This window comes from Hylobates moloch, unplaced genomic scaffold, assembly GCF_009828535.3.
Source record: "Hylobates moloch isolate HMO894 unplaced genomic scaffold, HMol_V3 SCAFFOLD_18, whole genome shotgun sequence".
Lineage (NCBI taxonomy): Eukaryota > Metazoa > Chordata > Mammalia > Primates > Hylobatidae > Hylobates > Hylobates moloch.
The window spans coordinates 39,346,606-39,372,541 of NW_026652293.1; the positions used below are offsets into that span (position 1 = coordinate 39,346,606).

Genomic DNA, 25,936 nt, shown 5'->3' on the forward strand with positions numbered 1-25,936 from the left:
TCACATCATCCCTGATGACCATCCCAATTAGTTGTTTCTGAGTGCCAAGAGAGGTGAAACAAATATAGGCAGAATTCCCATAAGCTAATATATGCAGGTATTATATTAAGGAATGGAAGTAGCAAAGAAAAAATTACCAATTCTGCCCACGAAAGAGTAAAACTGAATAGACCAATATCAACTTCTGAATGGAATTGGTAATAAAAAAAAAACCTGCCAACCAAAAAAAGCCCTGGACCAGATGGATTCACAACTGAATTCTACCAGATGTACAAAGAAGAACTGATACCAATCTTACTGAAACTATTCCAAAAAAATCAAGGAGGAGGGCCACCTCCCTAACTCATTCTATGAAGCCAGCACCAGCCTAACACCAAAATCTGGCAGAGACACAACAAAAAAAGAAAACTTCAGGCCAGTATCCCTCATGAACATAAAGCCAAAAATCATCAACAAAATATTAGCAAACCGAATTCAGCAGCACATCAAAAAGCTAAACACCACAATCAAGTAGGCTTTATTCCTGAGATGCAAGGCTGGTTCAACGTACACAAATCAGTAAATGTGATTCACCACATAAACAGAATCAAAAGCAAAAATCATGTAATGATCATCTCAATAGATGCAGAAAAAGCTTTTGATAAAATCCAACATGACTTCATAATAAAAACCCTGAACAGACTACTCATTGAAGGAACACCTCAAAATGATAAGAGCCATCTCTGAAAAACCTGCAGCCGACATCATGCTACCTTACAGAATTCAAAACAATTGGCATACACAGCTATACTTACCTGATGATACTTTCCTAAAGAACGATTGCTTCTCTCCTAGAAGCAAATGTCCAGGTATTTTGATTGGGTATCCAATTGTGGAACCTTTGGGTTTCTATACATCCTATGACTTGGCTTACTTATCCTTCGAGTCTTAGCCTAAGCCTTAGCCTAAGTCTCTGTGACATCTTCCCATGGGCCCCAAAGACTACATCGATGCATCTCCGATATGTCCCTAGAGCATCACAGTACTTATATCACTGGATAAGGTACTAGACTATTTATTCTGTGTCTCCTCCTTTCAGACAGAAATTGTGTTCTTTCCATCACTGACTCCACAGCATTAACACAAGTAGGTGTTCCGTAAACACCTGTTAAAAAAAGAATGAATGTTTCTTTATGAAAGTTAAACTCATGCTTAGGCATGCGTTCTTTTTTCCTGTTTATCAAAACTAGATCTAACAAATCAAGAGCACAAGAAGGATTTTTGTTTTTTTTGGAGATGGAGTTTCACTCTTTTTGCCCAGGCTGGAGGGCAATGGCGCGATCTCGGCTCACTGCAACCTCCACCTCCCGGGTTCAAGTGATTCTCCTGCCTCAGCCTCCCAAGTACCTGGGATTACAGGCACCCGCCACCATGCCCAGCTAATTTTTGTATTTTTAGTAGAGACAGGGTTTCACCATGTTGGTTAGGCTGGTCTGGAACTCCTGACCTCAGATGATCCACCTGCCTGGGCCTCCCTAAGTGCTGGGATTATAGGTGTGAGCCACCATGCCCAGCCAAGAAGGATTTTTAAAACAGGCATCCGAGTTGCTTCTTCAGATGGTCATCTCCTTAAGATGACTCTGGCATTCACATTAATTCAAGCAATATCATCTTTCAGGGATATAGCCAGAGGATAATGAGCCACGCTATATTTTTAATTACAAAAGCAAGACATATGTTCAATCGATACAGGAAGGTGGAGCCCATGGTGAGTCTACTTTTACTCAGTGGGGCTTGACAGCTAGCACTAAATCTTTCCAAGGATTTCAGTTTCATCTCATTTCCTTTAGCCCCAGGAGTTTTTACACAGTACACATTTTCCACATGTAATTAAGTAATGGAGAGTGAGCTGTTATACATGACATTCAATTTTTGATAGTGGGGGAAGGTACGACAAGAGCTGCAGGCAAGATCATTAATCTCCTTGAATCCCTGCACTGCCAAATACGGCAATTCATTTGTTGTGTTAATACAGCTCTCCTCCTGTACTTAAATTGCTGTGCTCATATGAAGGGGAGAATGCCAAACACGAAAACCCACAGAATTGAGTGTAGAGTACATAGCGAGCACCCAGATTGTAATACACATCTGGATGATCCAGAGTTGAATAAGTTAGTGTATCGGAGACCATATGTTTAGGGTACAATTTCCAGGACTGTCCAAAATCTAATGATGCGAAAAGCAAAAGGGAAAAAGTGATTATGTAAGTCATGTATAAATAGCTGCAACTTGCTGATTTGTGCTAATGACCCACAGACCCCTTGCCAATTATAGATAAATTAGTATATGAATAAATACAAGTGTTAAAAGAATATGACAAGGACCTGATTACAAAATGTACACTGCTATAGACTAAAGGCCTTACTTAATTAAAATGTTGCCTGCAGCATATTTTAATAGCTTTCTGTGATTGCTGCTAATCGTTCTCTAAAACCTGTGGCCAGTTCCCATTTTCATCTCAATTGTCAATAAATTTGAAAAACAGTTGCCAAGGTATAAAAGCCAACATTTTCTGTGTAATGGAAAAGCACAGAGAATAATTTCCACTAAGGAAGGAAATTTTGCCAAATAGAAGTGCAAATTGTAAAGAAATACAATTTATAAAAACTAGTTTTCAAAGTAACATTATAACACAGTACAAGTTACGCAGAGTTTAAAAGAAAAGCAAAATCGCATCTGTGGTGCTGAGATGATTTAAGTGTTAACTTCTGGAAACTTGATAATGAATCGAATTTTAACTTCTTCAGGATTTGATTCTAAAATAGGCAAAATCAGGATTCTTATAATAAATAATTATTCAGAATCACTCCTATATGTTTTTTCTCCCTATAAAAGAAGATATTAAAAAATCTTAGCTAATTTGGGAAAGTACTGGGAAGAGGGACTGAGGTATGAGGAATTTTGTAAAATACTGAGTTACAGAAATGTATATAGTTTTAATCCACAAAATAACAACAACAATGAACTTACTATAATTGTTGCCTTTGGACAACAAGTAATCTAGAATTGCTTAGTACGAGCGAAAAGGAAATTTATTCAATAAAGCTTTCTGAACACTCAGTATATGCTACACACTGTAATTGAATGACCATGCAGGAAAGGTTCGTGCTACAGTCTGAATGTTTGTGTCCCCTCAAAATTCATTTGTTGAAACCTAATCACCAACATGAAGGTATTAATAGGCAGGGCCTTTCGGAAGGTGTTTACGTCATGAGAGTGGGGCCCTCATGATGGGATTAGTGCCTTAGAAAGTAGGCCCAAGGGAGCCCCTCCTGTTACGTGACGATACACCAAATAGATCTATGAAACAGGAAGTGGGCCCTCTCCAGACATCAAATCTGCTAGAGCCTTGATCTCGAACTTCCTAGTCTCCAAAACTGTGAGAAATAAATTTCTGGGCCTGGCGCAGTGGCTCATGTCTGTAATCCCAGCACTTTGGGAGGCCAAGGCGGGCAGATCATTGAGGCCAGGAGTTTGAGACCAGCCTGGCCAACATAGTGAAACCCTGTCTCTACTAAAAATAAAAAAAAAATTAGCCGGGCCTAGTGGTACACACCTGTAGTCCCAGCTACTCGGGAGACTGAGGCATGAGAATTGTTTGAGCCTGGGAGGCAGTGGTTGCAGTGTGCCAAGATCGCACCACTGCACTCCAGCCTGGGTGACAGAGCAAGACTCCATCTCAAAATGAATGAATGAATGAATGAATGAATTTCTGTTCTTTATAAGACACTCGGGTATTTTGTTATAGCAGCCCAAATGGACTAAGAATTAGATTACAGATTTTAAATGTACATTGATACTTCTAAATTGCTTAAAATCACTTCCAGTAAATAAGCATTCAGCAGCATCCCTAATCTTCTGTATACCATTAATTTACTCAACAAATTCTTTTCTTGATTCTTTTCTGTTCAATGATCAAAACTGAAATAATCAGACTCTAAATTGATGGAGCTTTACTACTATGATTAAAATTCTATTCAGCTTTCTCTTCTGTCTTCTAAATAATTTCAAATTATTTAACCTTTCTTTATTGAAGGAGGAGGGTTTTATTTCCCAACTACACAATTGCATTAAATTATTTCCTTTGGACTCTATTCAAATTTATTTTTGCTGTCTTTAAAATGGCATGGCCCATGTGGATAATAAAAGCCCCACAAATGCTGAAGAGGTAAGTACTGTTGATAACAGCTCTTGTGGTAGCAGCCCTCACTATGTACTAAATACCATGTGCAGATGCTGATACTGTTAAGTGCTACATACATCTTCTCATGTACTAGCCACATAATTTTTTTTTTTTGAGACAAGGTCTTGTTGTCACCCAAGCTGAAGTGCAGTGGCATGATCATGGCTTATTGCAGTCTCAACCTCCTGGGCTCACGCGATGCTCCTGCCTCAGCCTCCCAAGTAGCTGGGACTACAGGGCACATGCCACCACGCCTGGCTAATTTTTTTTTCTTTTGCACAGATTGGGTCTCACTATGTTGCCCAGGCCAGTCTCAAACTCCTGAACTCAAGCCATCCTACTGCCTTGGACTCCCAAAGTGGTGGGATTACAGGTGTGAGCCACCGCGCCTGGCCCCCACACAACTTTATGCAAAGTTTTCAAGTCTGAACACACTACTTTTGTGGACTTCTCTTAATGAACAACATCTTAATCTCTTGAGTGCTGACCTTTCTTCAAAGTCTACTCAAGTTTTTTTTTTTAATCAACTAACTCTAATTTTATAACCCTTGCCAAAAGAAAGGACAAGAAAACCAAAAAGGAGACTGGTATCTAACAGAGGATGTCAAAGGAGAGTAAGGATAAAGGGCTCATCTTAACATACAAAGACACAGGTGAAGGAGGAAGCTTTCACTCTCTGAAAATACAGTGAAAAACTAGAAAGCCAGAAAGTGCCACTAGGTGGGAGAAAAGGATGCTAATATAGGATTTCCTTTTTTTTTTTTTTGAGACAGAGACTCGCTCTGTCGACCAGGCTGGAGTGCAATGGTGCGATCTCAGCTCACTGCAGCCTCTGCCTCCTGGGTTCAACCAATTCTCCTGCCTCAGCCTCCCGAGTAGCTGGGAGTAGAGTTGTGTGCCATCACACCTGGCTAATTTTTTGTATTTTCTAGTACAGACAGGGTTTCGCCATGTTGGCCAGGCTGGTCTCAAACTCCTAACCTCAGGTGATCCTCAGGTGATCCTCCCAAAGTGCTGGGATTACAGACGTGAACCACCGTGCCTGGCCCTAATGTAGGATTTCTTCAGGAGCAAAGTAGAAGTGGGAAGGGATATTTCAATCACGTTAGTGCCCATGCTGGGAATAAAACTACCTCCTAATAACAGTGGTCCCTGGGAATGGACAGATCTTACTGCTGGTAACTAACGAGAAAGGGAAGAATAATAATGATTGTCATAATCCTAAAATAGCAGCTAACATTCTTTCACCCCTTACTCTATGCTAGATGGTGTATTGAGCATTTTCAATTTCTGAAATATCACAGTGAATGACGGAGGTGCTTTATTATCCCATTTTACAGATGATAACTGAGTTCCAGAAGGAAAAAGAAGCAGAGCTACAGTGAACATAAAGGGTTAGGTACATGACCTAAAAATAATTCAGATTTACTTGTCATTTCAGTCCAATAAAGAGAATCAAACAACCTCATTTCTATTGCTGATGCGGCAATGTTGGCTACAAACAGTAAGATCCCTAATTCTGATTTACTTGTACCATGAGGGCTCAATCAGCTTGCAGGGAGGTCTGAGTAAAGGTGAAGCCCCAAACACACAATACAACTCTAGGCAGCAGTGCTGATATCTTCTCTACTCTGAGCTTCTCACCAGCACTCTTAAAAGGAAGCTCCTAAGAATGTCTTCAGTTCTGTTTTCCTGTTTATTCTTTAATGAAGACATTAATGATTCAGCAAATGTACCAAATAATAGTGACAGGAAGAGAAGTTAGCAGGTTTCATTATATTTATATACAGGATAAATGGATCCAGAAAGGGAAGAATGTTTTATAACTGAAATATAAATACTAGCCTCAGCTACCAATTCTATCCCGTGAAACATAAGCAAATAAGAAAACCTCATAATCCAAACAATCAATACTTTTCTTGAAGTGACAGTTACAAAAGGAATATATGTTTTTAGAAGGAACAGTGATTTCACTAGACAAATCAAAGATGACATAGTCTTACACTAATAACATCTTCAGAAGAGGTCTTTGATTTTGCAAAACCAGATCTAGCAATCTTACCTGATGAAAACCAGCTTGACCTTTGATGGGGCAGTCTTAATAATGGCAGATGCATTTTGGTGACTTCTTCCATACAGAACCTGATTGTTTATCTGTTCGGGAAAAAACACAATGTACTAAATTATACATGTCTACAAGCATATATGTATATACTTGGAATTAAATGATAAAGTCTACTGAATTTCTTTTTTTTTTTTTTTTTTTGAGACAGTCTCACTCTGTCGCCCAGGCTGAAGTGCAGTGGTGCAATCTTGGTTCACTGCAACCTCCGCCTTCTGGGTTCAAGTGATTCTCATGCATGAGCCTCCTGAGTAGCTGGAATTACCAGCATGCGCCACCATGCCTGGCTAATTTTTTTGTATTTTTAGTAGAAAAGAGGTTTCACCATATTGGCTAGGTTGGGGTTGGTCTTAAACTCTTGGCCACAAGTGATCTGCCTGCCTCAACCTCCCAAAGTGCTGGGACTACAGGCGTGAGCCACCGCACCCGGCCCTAAGTCTACTGATTTTTTTTTTTTTTGAGGCGGAGTCTCGCCCAGTCACCCAGGATGGAGTGCAGTGGCACGATCTCGGCTCACTGCAACCTCTGCCTCCCAGGTTCAAGCAATTCTCCTGCCTCAGCCTCCCGAGTAGCTGGGATGACAGGTGTGCGCCACCATGCCTGGCTAATTTTTGTATTTTTAGTAGAGACGGGGTTTCACAATGTTGCCCAGGCTGGTTTAGGACTCCTGACCACGTGATCCACACGCCTTGGCCTCCCAAAGTAAGTCTAATGATTTTTAAGTGGGTATATTAGGACTCTCAAATGCTAAAAATCTTAATATTCTTTGTAGTAGAGATTCAAACAGTAATTCTAAACAGCTATCAAAAATCCTTAAATTCAGTTTTGACTACAGTTAATGAAGAACATACAGTCCTTTATCCTTTTGCTAAACTTCAAGAAAGCAGTAGTTAAGCCTGATACAAAAAGTTTATGACACATATTTCATTTCCTACAGCTTTCCCAGATTCCTTAAAAATGCTGAAAATAGACCAAATTGTGGTATTCACTGGAGCTCTGGAGAGCCCATTAAACATGATTTTGTAAACATGTCAAGGTTATTACATAACATAAATTTGTTACTCTAGAAAAGGTAAATATTATATCCCTGTTTTAAGTCAAATTTTAAACCAACTACACAGAAAGATTTTACTGAACGCCATCAATGAGCCATCTGCTCATATCCAAGACACGGTAGAATTTTAAACTTGATTGGATCTACCAAAACATGACCTAAACAACATTTAAATTCTAAATTTCTTTATTCCAGATTTTCCCACTGACAAACTATGATGATAGCTGGAAACCCTCTTATTTTATTTCACCCAATTGATAACAGCTCATACAGTTTTGACTTTTTCCTTCTAGCTCTTTAAAAAGTAGTTAATGATCTATAACTATACTATTCCTATTCAAGTGTGACATTGACAATTTCTGCTATTTAAGAGATAGTATAGTGTACCATATAAGGGATAGTAAAAAGAATTGTAATTTGCATCTAATTTGTTCTTACTGTCTCTGGAATTGTGCATTTTAAGGCACACCTGATGTTCCTTTCAAGACATCTAAAATGTTATTTTTTTGTCAAAATAGTTCTAATGTGAAAGCATGTGGAAGTGAACACTTTAAAATATGAAATGAAAATATAGTATTTTCAACTGTCTAAAAAGTGGCCCTTCCATCACCTTTCCTAAGTGGTAAAGCTGGGATTCATATCCAAGGCTGATGGAAAGACCAATCTTGGGCTACCTCCTCATTCTGCCTCTTATTCTATCAGCTTTTGTTCTGCACCAAGATCATCAATCTCACCGGGCACAGTGGCTCACACCTGTAATCCCAGCACTTTTGGAGGCCAAGGGAGGCAAATCACTTGAGGTCAGGAGTTCGAGACCAGCCTGGCTAACATGGTGAAACCCTGTCTCTGTTAAAAATACAAAAATTCAGCTGGGTGCCTATAATCAGCACTTTGGGAGGCCGAGGCAGATGGATCACTTGAGGCCAGGAGTTCGAGACCAGCCTGGTCAACATGGTGAAACCCCATCTCTACTAAAAAATACAAAAGTTAGCTGGGTGTGGTGGTGCATGTCTATCGTCCCAGCTACTTGGGAGCTGAGATGGCGCCACTGCATTCCAGCGTGGGTGACAGACTGAGACTCTGTCTCCAAACAAAAGCAAAAAGCAAAAATTAGCTGGACGTGGTAGCATGCACCTGTAGTCCCAGCTACTGGGGAGGCTGAGACAGGAGAATAGCTTGAACCTGGGAGGCAGAGGTTACAGCAAGCCGAGAAATTGCGCCACTGCACTCCAGCCTAGGTGACAGAGTGAGATTCCATCACACACACACACACACACAGACACACACACACACACACACACACACAAAATCATCAATCTCATGGAAAGCACCGATTTCCACACTGTCAGTTCTCTGTGCCTCAGTTTCCCCTTCTCTAAAAGATATCTAAGTACCTACTTCACAAAGCTATTGTGAGAATTAAACAAGATAATGCCTTTACATTTTATTTGGAGTACTCTTGATATCCAAAGGATTTTTAATTTTTATGGGTTCGAAACTACTCATCTTTGCTATTATGTTTCTTTCTTTCTTTCTTTCTTTTTTTTTTTTTTTGAGACAGAGTCTTGCTCTGTTGCCCAGGCTGGAGTGCAGTGACATGATCTCAGCTCACTGCAACCTCCGCCTCTGAGGTTCAAGCAATTCTGCCGCCTCAGCCTCCTGAGTTGCTGGGATTACAGGTGCCCGCCACCAAGCCCGGCTAATTTTTTTTTTGTATTTTTAGTAGAGACAGGGTTTCACCATGTTGGCCAGGCTAGTCTTGACCTCCTGACCTCAGGTGATCTGCCCTCCTCAGACCCCCAAAGTGCTGGGATTACAGGCATGAGCCACTGCGCCCGGCATACGTTTCTATTCTTAATATCATGCATTTAAAAATATGTCCACTGTCTAGATTGCATATTTTCTCCTGACACTTTCAGAGTTTAACTTTTCTTATATTTGTATCTTCTTACCTACTTAGCTACAAGGGAAATGGTTAAAGAAATCATGCAGTGACCAGGTGCAGAGGCTCACAGCTGTAATCCTAGCACTTTGCGAGGCTGAGGCTGGTGGATTGCCTGAGCTCAGGAGTTCAAGATCAGCCTGGGCAACATGGTGAAACCCTGTCTTGACAAACGATATGAAAATTAGCCAAGTGCGGTGGTATGCACCTGTAGTTCCAGCTACTTGGGAGGCGGAGGTGGGAGGTTTGCTTGAGCCTGTAAGGTTGAGGCTGCAGTGAGGCAAGATTGTACCACTGCACTCTAGCCTGGGCAACACAGTGAGACCCTGTCTCAAAAAAAAAAAAAAAAAAAAAAGGAAAGAAAAAAGAAAAGAAATCATCTTTAAGAGTTTGTGAAAAAGCATACTTAATGACGTAGAAAATGTCCAAAATATACTAACTGGTAAAACCAAGTTTTAAAATAGTATGTGGTGGTGGGCGCCTGTAGTCCCAGCTACTTGGAGAGGCTGAGGCAGGAGAATGGCATGAACCTGGGAGGCGGAGCTTGCAGTGAGCTGAGATTGCGCCACTGCACTCCAGCCTGGGCGACAGAGCGAGACTCCGTCTCAAAAAAAAAAAAAAAAATAGTATGTCTAGTATGATCATGTTTTTTGCTGACCATATTTTCCAATCTCTTTAATTTATAATTAACTACAAACAAGGTACTTTAAATCATATTTGACAATTAGATAAGGCCAAGTGTGGTGGCTCATGCCTGTAATCCCAGAGCTTTGGGAGGCTGAGACAGGAGGATCACTTGAGGAGTCTGAGACCAGCCTGGGCAACACAGAAAGACCCTGTCTCTAAAAAAAAATAATAAAAAGTTAACCAGTGATGGTGACGTGTGCCTGTAATTCCAGCTACTCAGGGGAAGCTGAGGTGGGAGGATCGCTTCAGTCCAGGAGTTCAAGACTGCAGTGAGCTATGACTGTACTACTGTACTCCAGCCTGATTGACAGAGTGAGAAGAATGGGGGGCTGGGTATGGTTGCCCACGCCTGTAATCCCAGCACTTTGGGAGACCGAGGTGGGCGGATCACTTGAGGTCAGGAACTCAAGACCAGCCTGGCCAACATGGCGAAACCCCGTCTCTGCTAAAAATACAAAAATTAGCTGGGCATCGTGTCAGGCACCTGTGGTCCCAGCTACTTGGGAAGCTGAGGCATGAGAATCACTTGAACCTGGGAGACGGAGGCTGCAGTGAGCCAAAATTGCACCACTGCACTCCAGCCTGGGCAACAGAGCAAGACTCAGTCTCAAAAAAGACAAATGATGTTTGGAATGCGCCTGATTCAAGGCCTGGCATTCAGTTAAGCATTTGTGAATGTCTATGTCTTCCCCACTGTGTTCAGCCTCTGCTTCCAGAAGCTTTTTCTAAACCACCTATCCTACCCTCCTGTCTTTGAATCTTGTGGCACTAGGTTTAAAAAAATTTCTCTTCTTGCACTTATACCACAACACAACATGGTAAAGTCAATCCTTGTTGGGCAGTAAGCATCAGTGCAGGCACACAACACCTACTGAACTGAGTGGAGCTCCTTAGGGCAGGAGCCAACATCCTCCTTTAGGTGGTTGCCAGTTTTTCATGCATAGCTTGTGCATAGTGGCCCTCAATGAGGATGTGCTGAGTTGCAGTCCTCAATGGAAGTGGTGCTTAATCAACTGCGAGTAGGCTTTCACTAACATGGGCTCCAGCTTTCAACGTGACTAAGGTTAAAAAAAAATGGGTTTGATCAGCAAAATGCTTGAGCATGTAGGAAATCTAACTGTTTCATGTTTATGGATATGTCTGCTTCTTTAGTGGTGATCCTCCATTTTGGTAGAATAGAATCTATGATACTATTATTCTGAGAGAGAAAAATGAGATCCCAAACGAAGAAAGCAGATCGTTAATTTTAATTTACGTAAGAGGAAATCTGAAGTTATGCCTTTCATGGTGCTGTTTCTAAATGTGCAGAGCCTCTGGCAGTGGAAAGGCAAAGCAGCTTGCTTGCTGTTGATGTTTTTTCCAGTGCCAATACGGGTGTTTATGGCTAAGGCAGCTGCTCCCAGCAATATGCCGAGGCCTCTGGAGAAACTCTGCTATGCAGTGGAAAACTGGGAACAGAGCAAGAAACCCAAGAAAGAGTGAACCTTGATTTAACTGGATTAAATCTAAAAGAAAAATGCTGATCTCTGGATAGAAAAATAAATCCAAGACAAAGACTCTTTTATGGCCTTAAAAATAACACAGGGTTAGGGTTAGGGGAAAAAAATAACACATTTGTAGCCATTCAGTTTTAGGAGAGGTCTCTCTTTTGTTTTCTTCTTATTTAATATAAAACAATTTCACTATTTAAAGAAAAGTTATACAGCTTCCAACTATTCAAGCAGTTTTCATATTTTTCATCACTAAAGGAAACATACTCCATTGAAAATTCAATAACTAGTTGGAAAGAATGATATATTTTATGCACAATTAGCTTTAGATTATCATCTATTGTATTACTGAGAAGCTGTTCTCTGAGGGCATTATTCTTTAAACAACAGATGTAGAAAGTCTTCCAAATAATATAACATAGGCAAAAAAAGAAAAAAAGCATTCTTTTTTGGAAGTCTATTAGGTTAACTACAGTTAATAAAGGCTACCATTTACTGAGTGCTTATTCAGTGCAGAACGCTATGCTAAACTCATTATGCACAGTATCTCACTTAAATCTCAGAATAACTGGGGTATGATTTACTTTCACTAGATTATGAAACTATAATTTGCCCAAGGTGCTTTAGCAATTAGTTTAAAAGCTTATAATCCTAGGGCATACCCAGAGGTCACATCATCTGGATGGTACACATAAAAAATGAGATAATTTCCAACAGCTATCTCTATAAAAAGATGAGCAAGAACAGAAAAGGGAGCTGGTCACTCTACCATCTTAGGTCTTGGACTTTTGAGATAAAGAAGTCAGTATCAACCAAAAACCAGGTCACTACAACACATGGGGGAAATGCCCAATAGTTGACTTTTAAGCTATATTTTGTTTTTTGCTTGCCCCCCCCCCCCTTTTTTTTCTTTGAGACAGGGTCCCACTGTCACTCAGACTGGAGTGAAGTAGTAGGCAGATGGCTCGCTACAGCCTCAATCTCCTGGGATAAAGAGATCCTCCTGCCTCTGCCTCCCGAGAAGCTGGGACCACAGGCATGCACCACCATACCCAACTAAGACTTTTAGGCTTTTTAAAGTCCCAAATGCAATATGGAGTCCCATACAAGTGTACCTTTCTCTTCATGCAAACAAACTGCACCTTGAACAATAACATACCCTTATGACACTTTTTTCAGGATATAAGTACATCTCATTTTATTGTGTGTGTTTTGTTTTTGTTTTTGTTTTGTTTTGTTTTTTAACAAATGGAAAGTTTGTGGCAACCCTGCATTGAGCAAGTCTACTGGCACCATTTTTACAGCGGCATGTGCTGACTTCCTGTCTGTGTCACATTTGGGTAATTCTCTCAATATTTCAAACGTTTACATTATTATTCTGTTACGGCTATAAGTGATCCGTGACCTTTGATGTTTTGTTATAATTGTTTTGGGGCACCATAAACTGTGCCCATATAAAATGGCAAACTTAATTAATCAGTTAACACATAATTGTGTGTTCTGATTACTCCACTGACCAGCTGCTCCCCATCTCTTTTTCTGTCCTCCGAGGCCTTCCTATTCCAAGACACAACAATATTAAAGTTAGGCCAATTAATATCCTACAATGATCTTTAAGTGTTCAAGTAAAAGGAAGAGTCCCACATCTCTCACTTTAAATCAAAAGCTAGAAATGATTAAACTTAGTGAGGAAGGCATGTCAAAAGCTGAGCTAAGCTGAAAGCCAGGCCTTTTGCACCAGTTAGCCAAGTTGTGAATGCAAAGGAGAAGTTCTTGAAGGAAATTAAAAGTGCCACTCCAGGGAACACAGGAATGATAAGAAAGCGAAACAGCCTAACTGCTAATATGGAGAAAGTTTGAGTGGTCTGGATGGAAGTTCGAATCAGCCACAACATTCTCTTAAGCAAAAGCCTAATTCAAGGCAAGGCCCTAACTCTCTTCAATTCTATCAAGGCTGAGAGAGGTGAGGAAGTTGCAGAAGTTGTTTGAAGCTAGCAGAGGTCTAAGGCAAGGAGTCTCGATCTCATAAAATGCAAGGAGAAGCAGCAAGTGCTGATGTAGAAACTTCAGAAAGTTATTCAGAAGATCTAGCTAAGCTCAATAACAAAGATGGTTACATTAAACAATAAATTTTCAACAATAGTCTTTCATGTGAAGAAGGATGTGTTTGCTTCCCCTTCAGCCATGATAGTAAGTTTCCTGAAGCTTCCCCAGCCATGCAGAACTATGAGTCAATTAAACTCCTTTCCTTATATGGAATCAACCTAAGTGCGCATCAACAGGTGAATGGATAATGAAAATGTGGTATATATACACAATGGAATAATATTCAGCCATAACAAATAATGAAATCCTGTCTTTTGCAATAACATGGATGGAACTGGAGGCCATTATGTTAAGTGAAATATACCAAGCACAGAAAGACAAATATTCACATGTTCTCACTCATTGTGGGAGTTAAAAAAGTAGATTTCATGAAGATAGAGAGTAGACTGGTGATTACCAGAAGCTGGGGTGGGGTGGGGAGGGGGTTTGTTGGGGAGTTGGGAGAGAGGAAGGAAAAAAAAGAGTATACCTGTATTTATTACCACTGAGCTGTACACTTAAATAAATGTGGCTACAAAAAAAAATCAACATTAACAGGAATTTGGGAGAAGCTGATAACAACTCTCATGAATAACTTCGAGGGGTTCAAGATTTCAGTGAAGGAAGTCACTGCAGGTGTGGTGGAAATGGCCAGAGAACTAGAAACAGAAGTGGAGCCTGAAGATGGGACTGGATTGCTGCAATCTCACGATCAAACTTGAACAGATGAGGAGCTGCTTCCTATGGACGAGCAAAGAAACTGGTTTCTTTCTCTTTTTTTTTTTTTTTTTGAGATGGAGTCTCACTCTGTTCCCCAGGCTGGAGTGCAATGGTGCGATCTAGGCTCACTGCAACCTCCGCCTCCCAGGTTCAAGCGATTCTCCTGCCTCAGCTTCCTCAGTAGCTGGAATTACAGGCACCCACCACCACACTCGGCTAATTTTTATATTTTTAGTAGAGATAGGGTTTCACCATATTGGCCAGGCTGGTCTCGGACTCCTGACCTTGTGATCCGCCCACCTTGGCCTCCCAAAGTGCTGAGATTACAGGTGTGAGCCACCAGGCCTGGCCAAAAGTGGTTTCTTGACATGAAATCTCCTGGTGAAGATGCTTTGAACATTGTTGAAATGACAACAATGAATCTAGACTATTACATAAACTTCATTGATAAAGCAGTCCTAGGGTTTGAGAGGACTGACTCCAATTTTGAAAGAAATTCTACTGTGGGTAAAATGCTATTAAACAGCATCCAATGTTACTGAGAAATCTTTCATGAAAGGAGACAATCGATGTGGCAAATGTCATTGTTATCTTATTTTAAGAAGTTGTCACAGCCACTCCAACCTTCAGCAACCACCACCCTGATCAGTCAGCAACCATCAACATGGAGGTGAGAGTCTCCATCAGCAAAAAGATGACAGCTTGCTGAGGCTTAGATGATCGTTAGCAATTTTTAGAAATAAATTATTTTAAAATTAATGTATGTACTTGTTTAGACATAATGCTAATGTACACTTTATAGACCATAGTGTAAACATAACTTTCACATATGCTGGGAAACAAAAAAACACACGTTACTCACTTTATTCTGATACTTGCTTTATTGTGGTAGTCTAGAATGGAACCCATAATCTATCTGAAGTATGCCTGTAAACAAATGGGTTCAATATATATAGGTTGACTACGCTTTTAGCTTTTTCTGACCCAGCCCCAAGGAAAACAATTAAGATATTTCATTTTGGATCAAATATTGCTCCCCATCTTTCATGACCTGAGTGCTTATTCAGATTATCTTAAAATTGGAAAAATATTATTTTCCATTTACTTCCAGTAAACTGAGAGGTAGAGAGACTAAGTGCCTTTCCCAAAGTTTCTTCTTTCAAAGGTGACTGAATGATATAAGGGAAGAATAATAAATTATTTAGACATGTCTTTATCTTTGATATCATCCCACAATGGTGGGAAGAACTATCTTTAGTCTTGATTTGATGCTTCCCAATTTACCGAAATAATCTATTTATTATCTTAAAACCTGAGATCTACAACTCTTTCATTCAAGGGTAATCATATATCCTGATTTTCCTGAGACAGCCTAGTTTATTTATGTTGTTCCAATTATTTATTTATTTATTTTCGAGTCAGGGTCTTGCTCTGTCACCCAGGCTGGAGTGCAATGGTGCGATCATGGCTCACCGCAGCCTTGACTGCCCAGACTCAAACAATCCTCCCACCTCAGCTTCCTGAGTAGCTGGGACTACAGGTGCACATCACACACCAGGCTCATTTTTCATAAAGACGGGGTCTTGCCATGTTATCCAGGCTGGTCTTGAACTCCTGGACTCAAGCGATCCACTTGAACTGGCCTCTCAAAGTGCTGGGATTACAGGCATGAGCCACTGTGCCGATTAGTAGTTACCCAGTTTGGATGATAAATTATATCTTTTTCCCACATTCATCAAGCCATGACTATGGGAAGTGATTTAATAGCATTCTAACTCAATTTCTATATCACTAAGATGAGAAAGCCAGACCAGATGAGGGATGTAGTAGAGATCTAGGGGGATCTTTGCCAGCACACACTGCTTCTCTTTGCAAGGGACTGTCCTTCAAATCCTTTCATCACAAATACCATCCTTTATGGTGGGCAGCCAAGTTTGTGTTGCTTGTCATGACACTCCAGGCCACAGCTGAGGAGCATATAACATAGGATAGGACAACCAAGATTCTCTCTTTAGGGGGTTTTAAATTGGAGCTGAGACACAGCTAACTTTTTTACATGTTCATTAAGCTTCTGTGAGATATCCATATTCTGCCACACAGATGAAGGGACTGGAAAAGCCATCATTTCCCAAAGCCCTGGTGCATCCCGATCTTCAGGTTCTAGCAAGGATTCACATCATTACAATAGATTCTACTTTTTTGGTGAAGCTATTGCTATGGGCTGAATTTTTATGTCCCTCTGCAAATTCATATGTTGAAGCCTTAATTCCCAATACGATGGTATTTGGACGTGGGGCCTTTGGGAAGTAACAAGGTCATGAGGATGGAGCCCTCATAGAGGAAATTAGTGCCCTTACAATAAGAGACATAATCTCTCCCTTCACCATGTGTGTGCATACAGCAGGAACACTGTCTGCAAACCAGGAAGACAGCCCACACCAGGAACCAAATTAATCAGCATCTAGATGTTGGGCTTCTCAGCCTCCAGAACTGTGAGAAATAGATGTCTATGGTCAGCCCAAGCTGACTGGGACAATTATTTGAACTAATTTCTGTTCTTTGCAACCAAAAAGTATTCATTGATATGGTTTCTTAGGCTCCTGATAATTCTAAATATTAATTTGTAAATCTAACTGACATACCTCTTTTAATCTCCTAGTCTTGTGCTCTTTCAGATGTTCAGTAATTTGCCTTGGCATCCAAAAAGATACAAAAGAAGAAAAAGAAAAAGGGAAAAAGCTTTCTGTCCAAAGGAGCTTTCTATGCTCTTGACCTACAATTCTGGTTTTCTTATCTGTTTTTAGCTTCCTCATCTGATTACTGACAAAGTGGGCCTTCTGAGGTCTTCCAGATAGTTCTAGTAACTTCTATCTCAGCTTCATGAGGCCTAGTCCCAGAAAGACAGTAATATTTTACCTTAGGGGTAAGTGAGTTCATTTTTTCCCAGGTTCTGAATTTCCAACTCAATAAAATGTCGTTCAGTAGCAAATTATATAGCTCTGGATACTGAAGATAACAGCCTCAAATGAGAAACACCTTTATAATCAGGTGCCACATAATAATGCCTCAGTCAAGGATGGACCACTTATATAATGGTGGTCCTATACGATTATAATGCCGTATTTTTACTGTACCTTTTCTATGTTTAGATATAAAAATATTTACCATTGTGTTACAGTTGCCTACAGTATTCAGTACAATAACATGCTGCCCAGGTTTACAGCCTGGGAACAATAGCCTTATACCATATAGCCTAGGTGTGGAGTGGGCCACACCATCTAGGTTGTATACTTTATGACATTCATACAACAAAATCACACAGTGATGCATTTCTCAGAAATGTATCCCTGCCATTAAGGCCTGACTGTATTTGCAAAGCTTCTAAGCTATATTATAATGGATTTTCATTGTGTTTGACTTTTCCCCTTATAGACTGATTTCAACTACTGTAGTGGGGGAAGACAATCTGATATGAGGTAAGTCTTCTTATATTTATGTACCAGAGATGGGATACTTAATTATAACATTAACCTAGCAGAAATAGAATTAGGGTTAATCCAGTGAAAATTCAGCAAAAGTAAATGAATTCAAATCCTTTTGTTATAGTATACAAATTTTCACTTTAGAGATCTTTAACGAGATTTGTTTCAATAAAATTAATTATTCAAAAATATCATGAAGTGATAGGTTTTCAACGACTGTTAATTTTTTCTAGTTCAACTAACATGAATAGAAATTTATATTGGGCTGAACACAGTGGCTCACGCCTGTACTAGCACTTTGGGAGGCCAAGGCGGGTGGATCGCCTGAGCTCAGGAGTTCGAGACCAGCCTGGGGAACATGGTGAAACCCTGCCTCTACTAAAAATAGAAAAAATTAGCGGGGCGTGGCAGTGTGCACCTGTAATCCCAGCTACTTGGAAGGCAGAGACAGGAGAATTGCTTGAACCTGGGAGATGGAGGTTGCAGACAGCCAAGATTGTGCCATTGCACTCCAGCCTGGGGCGACCGAGCGAGACTGCGTCTCAAAAAACAAACAAACAAAAAAAAAAGAAAAGAAATTTATACTGAAGAGCAGCTCAATTAAATCTATTTAAAAAACCCTGCCAAATTGGAAGTAAAAGTTAATTAACTTAAGCTAGGAATGGAAATATTAATTATATAAAAATTAAAGTTTAGCTCAAGTAACAGATTTGCCTGAGGTGTGAATATCATGTCATAATATATTATACCTAACAATACCCCACCCACAATTTTATTAAAGCAGAAGGATTGATTATGAAAAGTGACAAATTATTATTAAAGAATTGAGTTGAATTCATGTAATTTGAATTGGTGATAATTAAGTCTGAGAGTCCTTCTCTGTAATTTACTTTTTTTTTAAGAGGCAGGGTCTCGTTCTGTTGTCCAGGCTGGAGTGCAGTGGCACAATCATAGCTCACTGTAGCCTAGAAGCCTCTAACTCCCAGGTTCAAGGAATCCTCCCACCTCAGCCTCCCAAGTAGCTAGGACTACAGGTGTGTGCCACCACGCCTGGCTAATTTTTTTGGTAGAGACAAGGTCTTGTTATCTTGCTCAGGGTGGTCCTGAACTCTTGGGATCAGGCAATCCTCTCATCTCAGCCTCTCAAAGTGCTGAGGTTACAGGTATGAGCCACTGTGCCTGGCCCAACTTTTTTTCTTTAATAAACTCTTTTACTGAATGTAACACACAGACAAAAAAAAAAACCCAAATCATAAGTACTTACAACAATGAATATTTTTAGAGGTTAACTTTTAATCTAATAATTCCACTTCTTTTTTTTTTTTTTTTTGAGACGGAGTCTCGCTCTGTCGCCCAGGCTCCGTGCAGTGGCGCAATCTCGGCTCACTGCAAGCTCCGCCTCCCGGGTTCACGCCATTCTCCTGCCTCAGCCTCTCCGAGTAGCTGGGACCACAGGCGCCCGCCACCACGCCCGGCTAATTTTTTGTATTTTTAGTAGAGACGGGGTTTCACCGTGGTCTCCATCTCCTGACCTCGTGATCTGCCTGCCTCGACCTCCCAAAGTGCTGGGATTACAAGCGTGAGCCACCGCGCCCGGCCCCACTTCTAAGAATTTATCCTAGGCTGGGCACCTGTAATCCTAGCACTTTGGGAAGCCAAGGTGGGTGGATCACTTGAGGTCAGGAGTTTGAGACCAGCCTGGCCACTCAGGAAGCTGAGGCACAAGAATAGCTTGAACCCAGGAGGTGGAGGCTGCAGTAAGCTGAGATCATGCCACTGCCCTCCAGCCTGAGTGACAGGTGAAACTATGTCTCAAAAAAAAAAAAAAAAAATCCTAAAAAATTAAAAAACCTAGTCATCCCTCTCATGGCTATTATTTTAAAAGAGAAAAAGTGAAAAAAACCACGTATTAACCAACAAACGATTATACTAATAATCGTGTATCAATAAATGGAAAACTGCAGTATTAAACGGAGGTAGGGGAGGATGATACAGATGTAGATGCATTGTTATAGAAAGAAAACACTGCATGCAGAGTGAAGAAAATAACAAATTTCATGCAACCTATTTGCCACATTATTTTCATTTATGGAAACGTTTCTGTATGGGTTTAAAGAAAGTTCTGTGAGTATCTCTACTAAATGTCAGCAATGACCATATTGCTGGTGGGATTTAAGGTGATTTTCAGTTTGTTTTTCTATATTGACATTTTATAACTATAATAGTACCATTTAATAAATGCTTACAACATAGAAGGCACACACACATACATGTGCACACATTACTTGTCTCACTCAAACCAGTAGAGAACTGCATGGTTACATCATTATATAGATGGAGAAATTGAGGCACAGTGAGTTTAAGAAATTTGACCAACATAACACATCTAGAATCAGAATTTATAGCCAAAATATCTTGCAGTTTAAAAGCTTATTAATTAAAAAACATTCCCTAAGGGTATTTACTTGGGGTGAAAAAAAGCCATAGTATAAGTAACTCATTTTTAGTCCTATGAAATCAGAATTCCAATTTATAGGGCTGACAAAGTAGAAACCCCAGACCAAGAAATATTCCAATAAAAGTATAACAGATATGTTGAATATTCACCCATTTATTCACTTAACAATCATTGAATAAGTGATGAGGATACAGGAATTTTCATTAACATTGTCATCATAGCTGCCATGTATTAAACACTTGTGTTCTAGGTACCAGATTCTCTGAAAGTCACTTTGTAGAAATGACTTTATTTAGTCAGATACGGTTGCTGCCCTCAAGGATCTGGTACTCTGTAAGTAACATGGTTTTGGAAACAAATAATTGCATTGCCATATGATGTGTGTAGGCATAAAACAAGAAGCAATTGTCTCATCTTGGAGTTGGGTAGTTTGCTCTTAAGAAGGAGTAGACAGATGTTTAGACAGAAGCTTAGCAGGCACACAGGAAGTGAGTGGCAAGAGGACTCCATGACTGGGGAAAAGCATATGAAAGGCACGCAGGTGTGAAACTCAAGGTCTCTCTGTAGGAACCACAGGTACTTTTACGGTGTAGCTTTCGGGGTGGGGAGGAGAGAAGTAGACTGACAGAGATAATAGAGGTAGTTTCTTCTTTCCAAAAAGAAGGGGCACTGGCCCCCATGAAGAAGATGCCCACTTTCCAAACCACTGCTCCCACTTTGCAGATGGGAGAACCAAAAGGAGGAAAGGAGTACCAGGCTAGGGATGGGACAGGGCAGATGCCTGAAACTCAGGGGAAACACAATTTCACAATAATGAAAAAAGATTTCTGAATAAATTATCACATTAATTTTTTCCTTGGAAAAGACAAAATAGTGTACAACAAGCAGCCACTTCTTAATACCTTGGGCAAAGGAGCAGGTTTCAAGGACTCAGTTTAATGGAAATTGTAGTGCTGAAATAAGATCTTCTATAGTTGCAATTTAATCTATTTCTTGTGAAGTATAATGTTTCCAAAGGATCACATTCATATAAAAGGCTTAAAGATGAGAGATTTATTTTCTCTCAAACAAAACTAATTAAATTGAAATACATTCTAAAGGCAGCCTAATGGTAATATGCAGCTCACATCTGTCTAAATTTGTTATATTGGGAAAAGAGTAAGATATCCTTTTGAATTCTAAACCCTGACATGTTTTTGAAAAATACTGACTTCGAGAAAATACAGAAATATATTTCTGTGTTGTTCTAATTTTGAATACTCCTGTGGAAGTTGCTCCAATTGCCACAAGCTGTTTCACTTGACCAAATGAAGTAGGTGACTATAGCTAATTTCCCATTAGCTGCATGGCAAAGGAAAGAATAAATGAATGAAGGCACAGTATAATCCACCTCTTATATTACAGAGGAATCACGGTTTCCTAGGACATTGAGATATTACAGCCTAACTCTATCAATGGTATTGTTAGCCACCTAAGCAGACAGGACTCAGGTGACCAATGACCAGGAATTTATTCTTCCAAGAACATTGATATATGCTACCAGTCAAGACTTTCCCTAAACTCGTAATGCTTAATATTTGCTCCTTTTCATAAAAACCACTGATCTAATTAGAACCCCACATCAATTCTCTCTGTTGCTAGCAATCTTTTCTCTTGCCTTCAAAATATTTCACTTGTCCCTTGTATAGACATGGTCAAAAACCCATTCAGTCATCAAAGGACTAATCACTCCCTAACTGTGCTCCCTTCCAACTCCAGTTTCTCTCTTTCTTTTTTTTTCTCGAGACGGAGTTTCACTCTTGTTTCCAGGCTAGGGTGCAGTGGCATGATCTTGGCTCACTGCAACCTCTGCCTCCCGGGTTCAAGCGATTCTCCTGCCTCAGCCTCCCAAGTAGCTGGGATTACAGGCGTGCACTACCACACCTGGCTAATTTTTTTGTATTTCCGATAGAGACGGGGTTTCACTATGTTGGCCAGGCTGGCCTCGAACTCCTGACCTCAAATGATCCACCTGCCTCAGCCTCCCAAAGTGCTGGGATTACAAGTGTGAGCCACTGCACCCTGCTCTCTTTTTCTTTCTTTTAAACAGTACTCTTGTTAGTGAATCAGTCCTGTAGGGGCAGGATTACATCATATACAGTTGATAGCTTTTAAAGTATAACTCATCCAGAGTCCAGTACTGCCACGCTGCCCATCATGACAGAGAAGGTTGGTGTTCCTGTAATTGTGTAATGACGACGTTGAGACTCACAAACTCAGTGACTTACAAAGGGGTTCTAGGTAAGGAGGTGGCAGAGCCAGAATTCAAGCTCAAGCCTCCTGATCTCAAAGCCTATAGGTAGGTTCGGGGCCTCTGGAATGGGTAACAAGAAGATGGAACTTGGTGCCATGGGACTCCTTCTACCTCTGTAATACTCATCCTAATCACCCGCATCCCCAGCTTCCCTGCCACCACTAAAACAACGAAACAAAACCCAGCACCCAATTCTCATTCATTATTTTTTTACAGTGGTAAAGAGAAAAATCCAACTCAAGTGTCAACTTTAAAAACTCTGGGCTGGGCACGGTGGCTGTCACCTGTAATCCCAGCATGTTGGGAGGCCGAGGCAGGAGGATCACCTGAGGTCAGGAGTTCGAGACCAGCCTGGCCAATATGGTGAAACCCTGTCTCTACTAAAAATACAAAAATTAGCCGGGCATGATGGCAGGCGCCTGTAATCCCAGCTACTCGGGAGGCTGAGGCAGGAGACTCACTTGAACCTGGGAGGCAGAGGTTGCAGTGAGCCGCGATCACACCACTGCACTCCAGCCTGGGTGACAGAGCAAGACTCCGCCTAAAAAAAAAACCCAAAAAACAACAAAATCAAAAACCACAACTCTGCCTCACCTCAGCACAGTACTACTTTCTTCCTTAACTGTATATGTATATGTGTGAAAAACTTTCTCTAATGACAAAACTTTCACCTATCAGGTTGCCTGAGGTCTTATAATATCCAGTATTTGCTAGCTTTTGGGATGGAAGGAGTGGAACGGCCTCTCTTATGTACTGGGTTTTTTTTGTTTTGTTTTGTTTTTTTGAGATAGAGTCTCACTCTGTCACCCAGGCTGGAGTGCAATGGTGTGACCTCAGCTCACTGTAACCTCCACCTCCTAGGTTCAAATGATTCTTGTGCCTCAGCCCCCCGAGTAGCTGAGATTACAGCTGTGTACCACCATTTTTGGCTAATTTTTGTATTTTTAGTAGAGATGGGGTTTCACCATGTTGGCCAGGCTGGTCTTGAACTCCTGACCTCAGGTGATCTGCCTGCCTCAGCCTCCCAAGGTGCTGGGATTACAGGTGTGAGCCACTGTGCCCAGCCTCTCTTATATACTGTTAATGGGGCAGAAAATATACAAATGGGGAGTAAAATACAAAAGGCTAATATAAGAAAACTTCTACCAATTCTAATAGCATATTTTTCCAGGCTGCATTTCAGTACAGTCACTACAATATCCACAGGACATGAAGGAAGTTGGGAAAGTGCTGGACAAAGGAGGAAATGGAGGCCCAGAGAGCACTCCCAACAGGTTATGGAAGACATGGGGGAAAACCGCAGAAAGAAGAGTCGAGAGAGGCACTGCTGAAACTTACTCCTTCCGTAAATTCCCCAGCATACATTCTTGTCGCTATTTTTTTTTTTAACAGATTTCTTCAGTAATCTGCTTCTTCAATCATCATTTTTACTTTCTATTTTCATGGCACTTTCCATAATTTTAAGATAATTTGGCTCACTGGAGAGACCACACATAAAGCTTTTGTGCAAGCAATAATGAGGACTGCAGTAATAAAAAATAAACGATTGTCATTCCTCCAAGACAAGAATATGGATTTTTGGCCTCAATATTTCAGTGGCATAAGGAAGTATGACTAAATAATTTAACTCTTCCCCTAACAAGCCACAGTCGGAAACAAAAATGGCAGAAATAGAGCTCAAAGACTTCACAGCAGGAAACAGAAAAGAATGAGGCCAACCGAACTAGGTTTTACATAATAGTTTCTGCAACTGGAAAATAAAACTCTAACTCTATGAAGGAACTGAAGGGTAAAGGTCTTTAATTACGAAGTTCAGACAAGCTCTCCTAGTGCAAGAACAAGCTCAAAAAATAAATTTTCTTCTTCTTTGGTTCTTAAGTGATGAATATAATTTCACTAACTATATTCTACTTTTAATTAATTCAAAGTGGCATTAAATTTTTAGAAGACAGGCTGGGCACAGTGGCTCACATCTGTAATTCCAGCCCTTTGGGAGGTTGAGGTGGGAAGACTGCTTGAGCCCAGGAGTTGGAGATCAGCCTGGGCGATACAGAAAGACTTTGACTCTACAACAAATAAAATAAAAATTAGCTGGGCTAGGCACAGTGGCTCACGCCTGTAATCCCAGCACTTTGGGAGGCGGAGGCAGGCAGATCACTTAAGGTCAGGAGTTCAAGACCAGCCTGGCCAACATGGTGAAACCCCATCTCTACTAAAAATACACACACAAAAAATTAGCCAGGCCTGATGGCGCATGCCTATAATCTCAGTTCATCGAGAGGCTGAGGCAGAAGAATAGCTTGAATTTAGGAGGTGGAGGTTGCAGTGAGCTGAGATCACGCTGCTGCACTCCAGCCTGGGTGACAGCGTGAGATTCTGTCTCAAAAAAAAAAAAAAAAAATATATATATATAATATATATATATATATATATATATATCTAGAGAAGTCTCCACACCTGAGGCCGGAGTTCAAGACCAGCCTGGGCAACATAGCAAGACATCATCTCTACAAAACAATTTTTTTTTTAAATTAGCTGGGCATGGTTGTGCTTGCCTGTGGTCCTAGCTACTCAGGAGGCTGAGGAGGGAGGATCACTTGAGCCCAGGAGTTTCAAGTTACAGTGAGCTATGATCATTCTATTGCACCCCCTGCCTGGTGACAGAGCGAGACCCTGTCTTTTTAAAAAAAAAAAAAAACACACACACACACACAAAAAACTAAGAAGATTAAGAATAGCATGGAATTCTATTGTGAGAAACTATCTTGGGTGTTTTAAACTAGTACTGGATAAATTGCATTAATCCGTATCTACCAAAACTATTAATACAAAACGGTAATGAATTCACTGATTACCTTCTAGAATCATTATTAATCCAGAACTCAAATAACTTAAAAACATAGCCTACTACCAGGCAAATAGTTAAGTACTCAATGTTAGCTCAATTCCCTATTCAGCACCCTAACCTCACTCTCAATTTCTTTTAATGAGCAAGTCTTTTGTAACTGAAACTGAGTATAACACAATTGATTACTTAGGGAACATGATTAGCAAGACACAGATAGTTATTGGTTACAATGCTGTAATGACCAGAGGACTGCACTTAGTGTGTGAGGCTGACCACTCAGCCAGCACCACAGTCCTCTGGCGACTTTTAGAGTTGTGAACCGGGTTGCAGATCATCTTACGAGTAACAAAATGAGGTGACTTTGGCTCTGCATATGGGAAGGTCATATTCAGGCCTTGCTTACAATATGTATTTGTGTCAGGTTTAATCACGCATTTTTTAATAGCTTTGAGATACAATATTGACATACAGCAAATCACATACTATTAGTGAATAGTATTTAGTATTAGTGAAACCATAGCTACAATCGAACA

The 25,936-nt window shown here is 40.4% G+C and overlaps 1 protein-coding gene across 2 annotated transcripts in view; it reads right to left on the reverse strand.

Annotated features, from left to right (window-relative positions):
- The window catches only part of PATJ (PATJ crumbs cell polarity complex component), a 416,500-nt gene that overhangs the window by 132,216 nt on the left and 258,348 nt on the right, over positions 1-25,936 (reverse strand). For both annotated transcript variants that reach the window (XM_058430929.1, XM_032137686.2), the window contains exon 29: positions 6,285-6,376. In XM_058430929.1, coding sequence (XP_058286912.1) covers positions 6,285-6,376 — 92 coding nt within the window. The remainder of the gene's footprint in view (positions 1-6,284; positions 6,377-25,936) is intronic.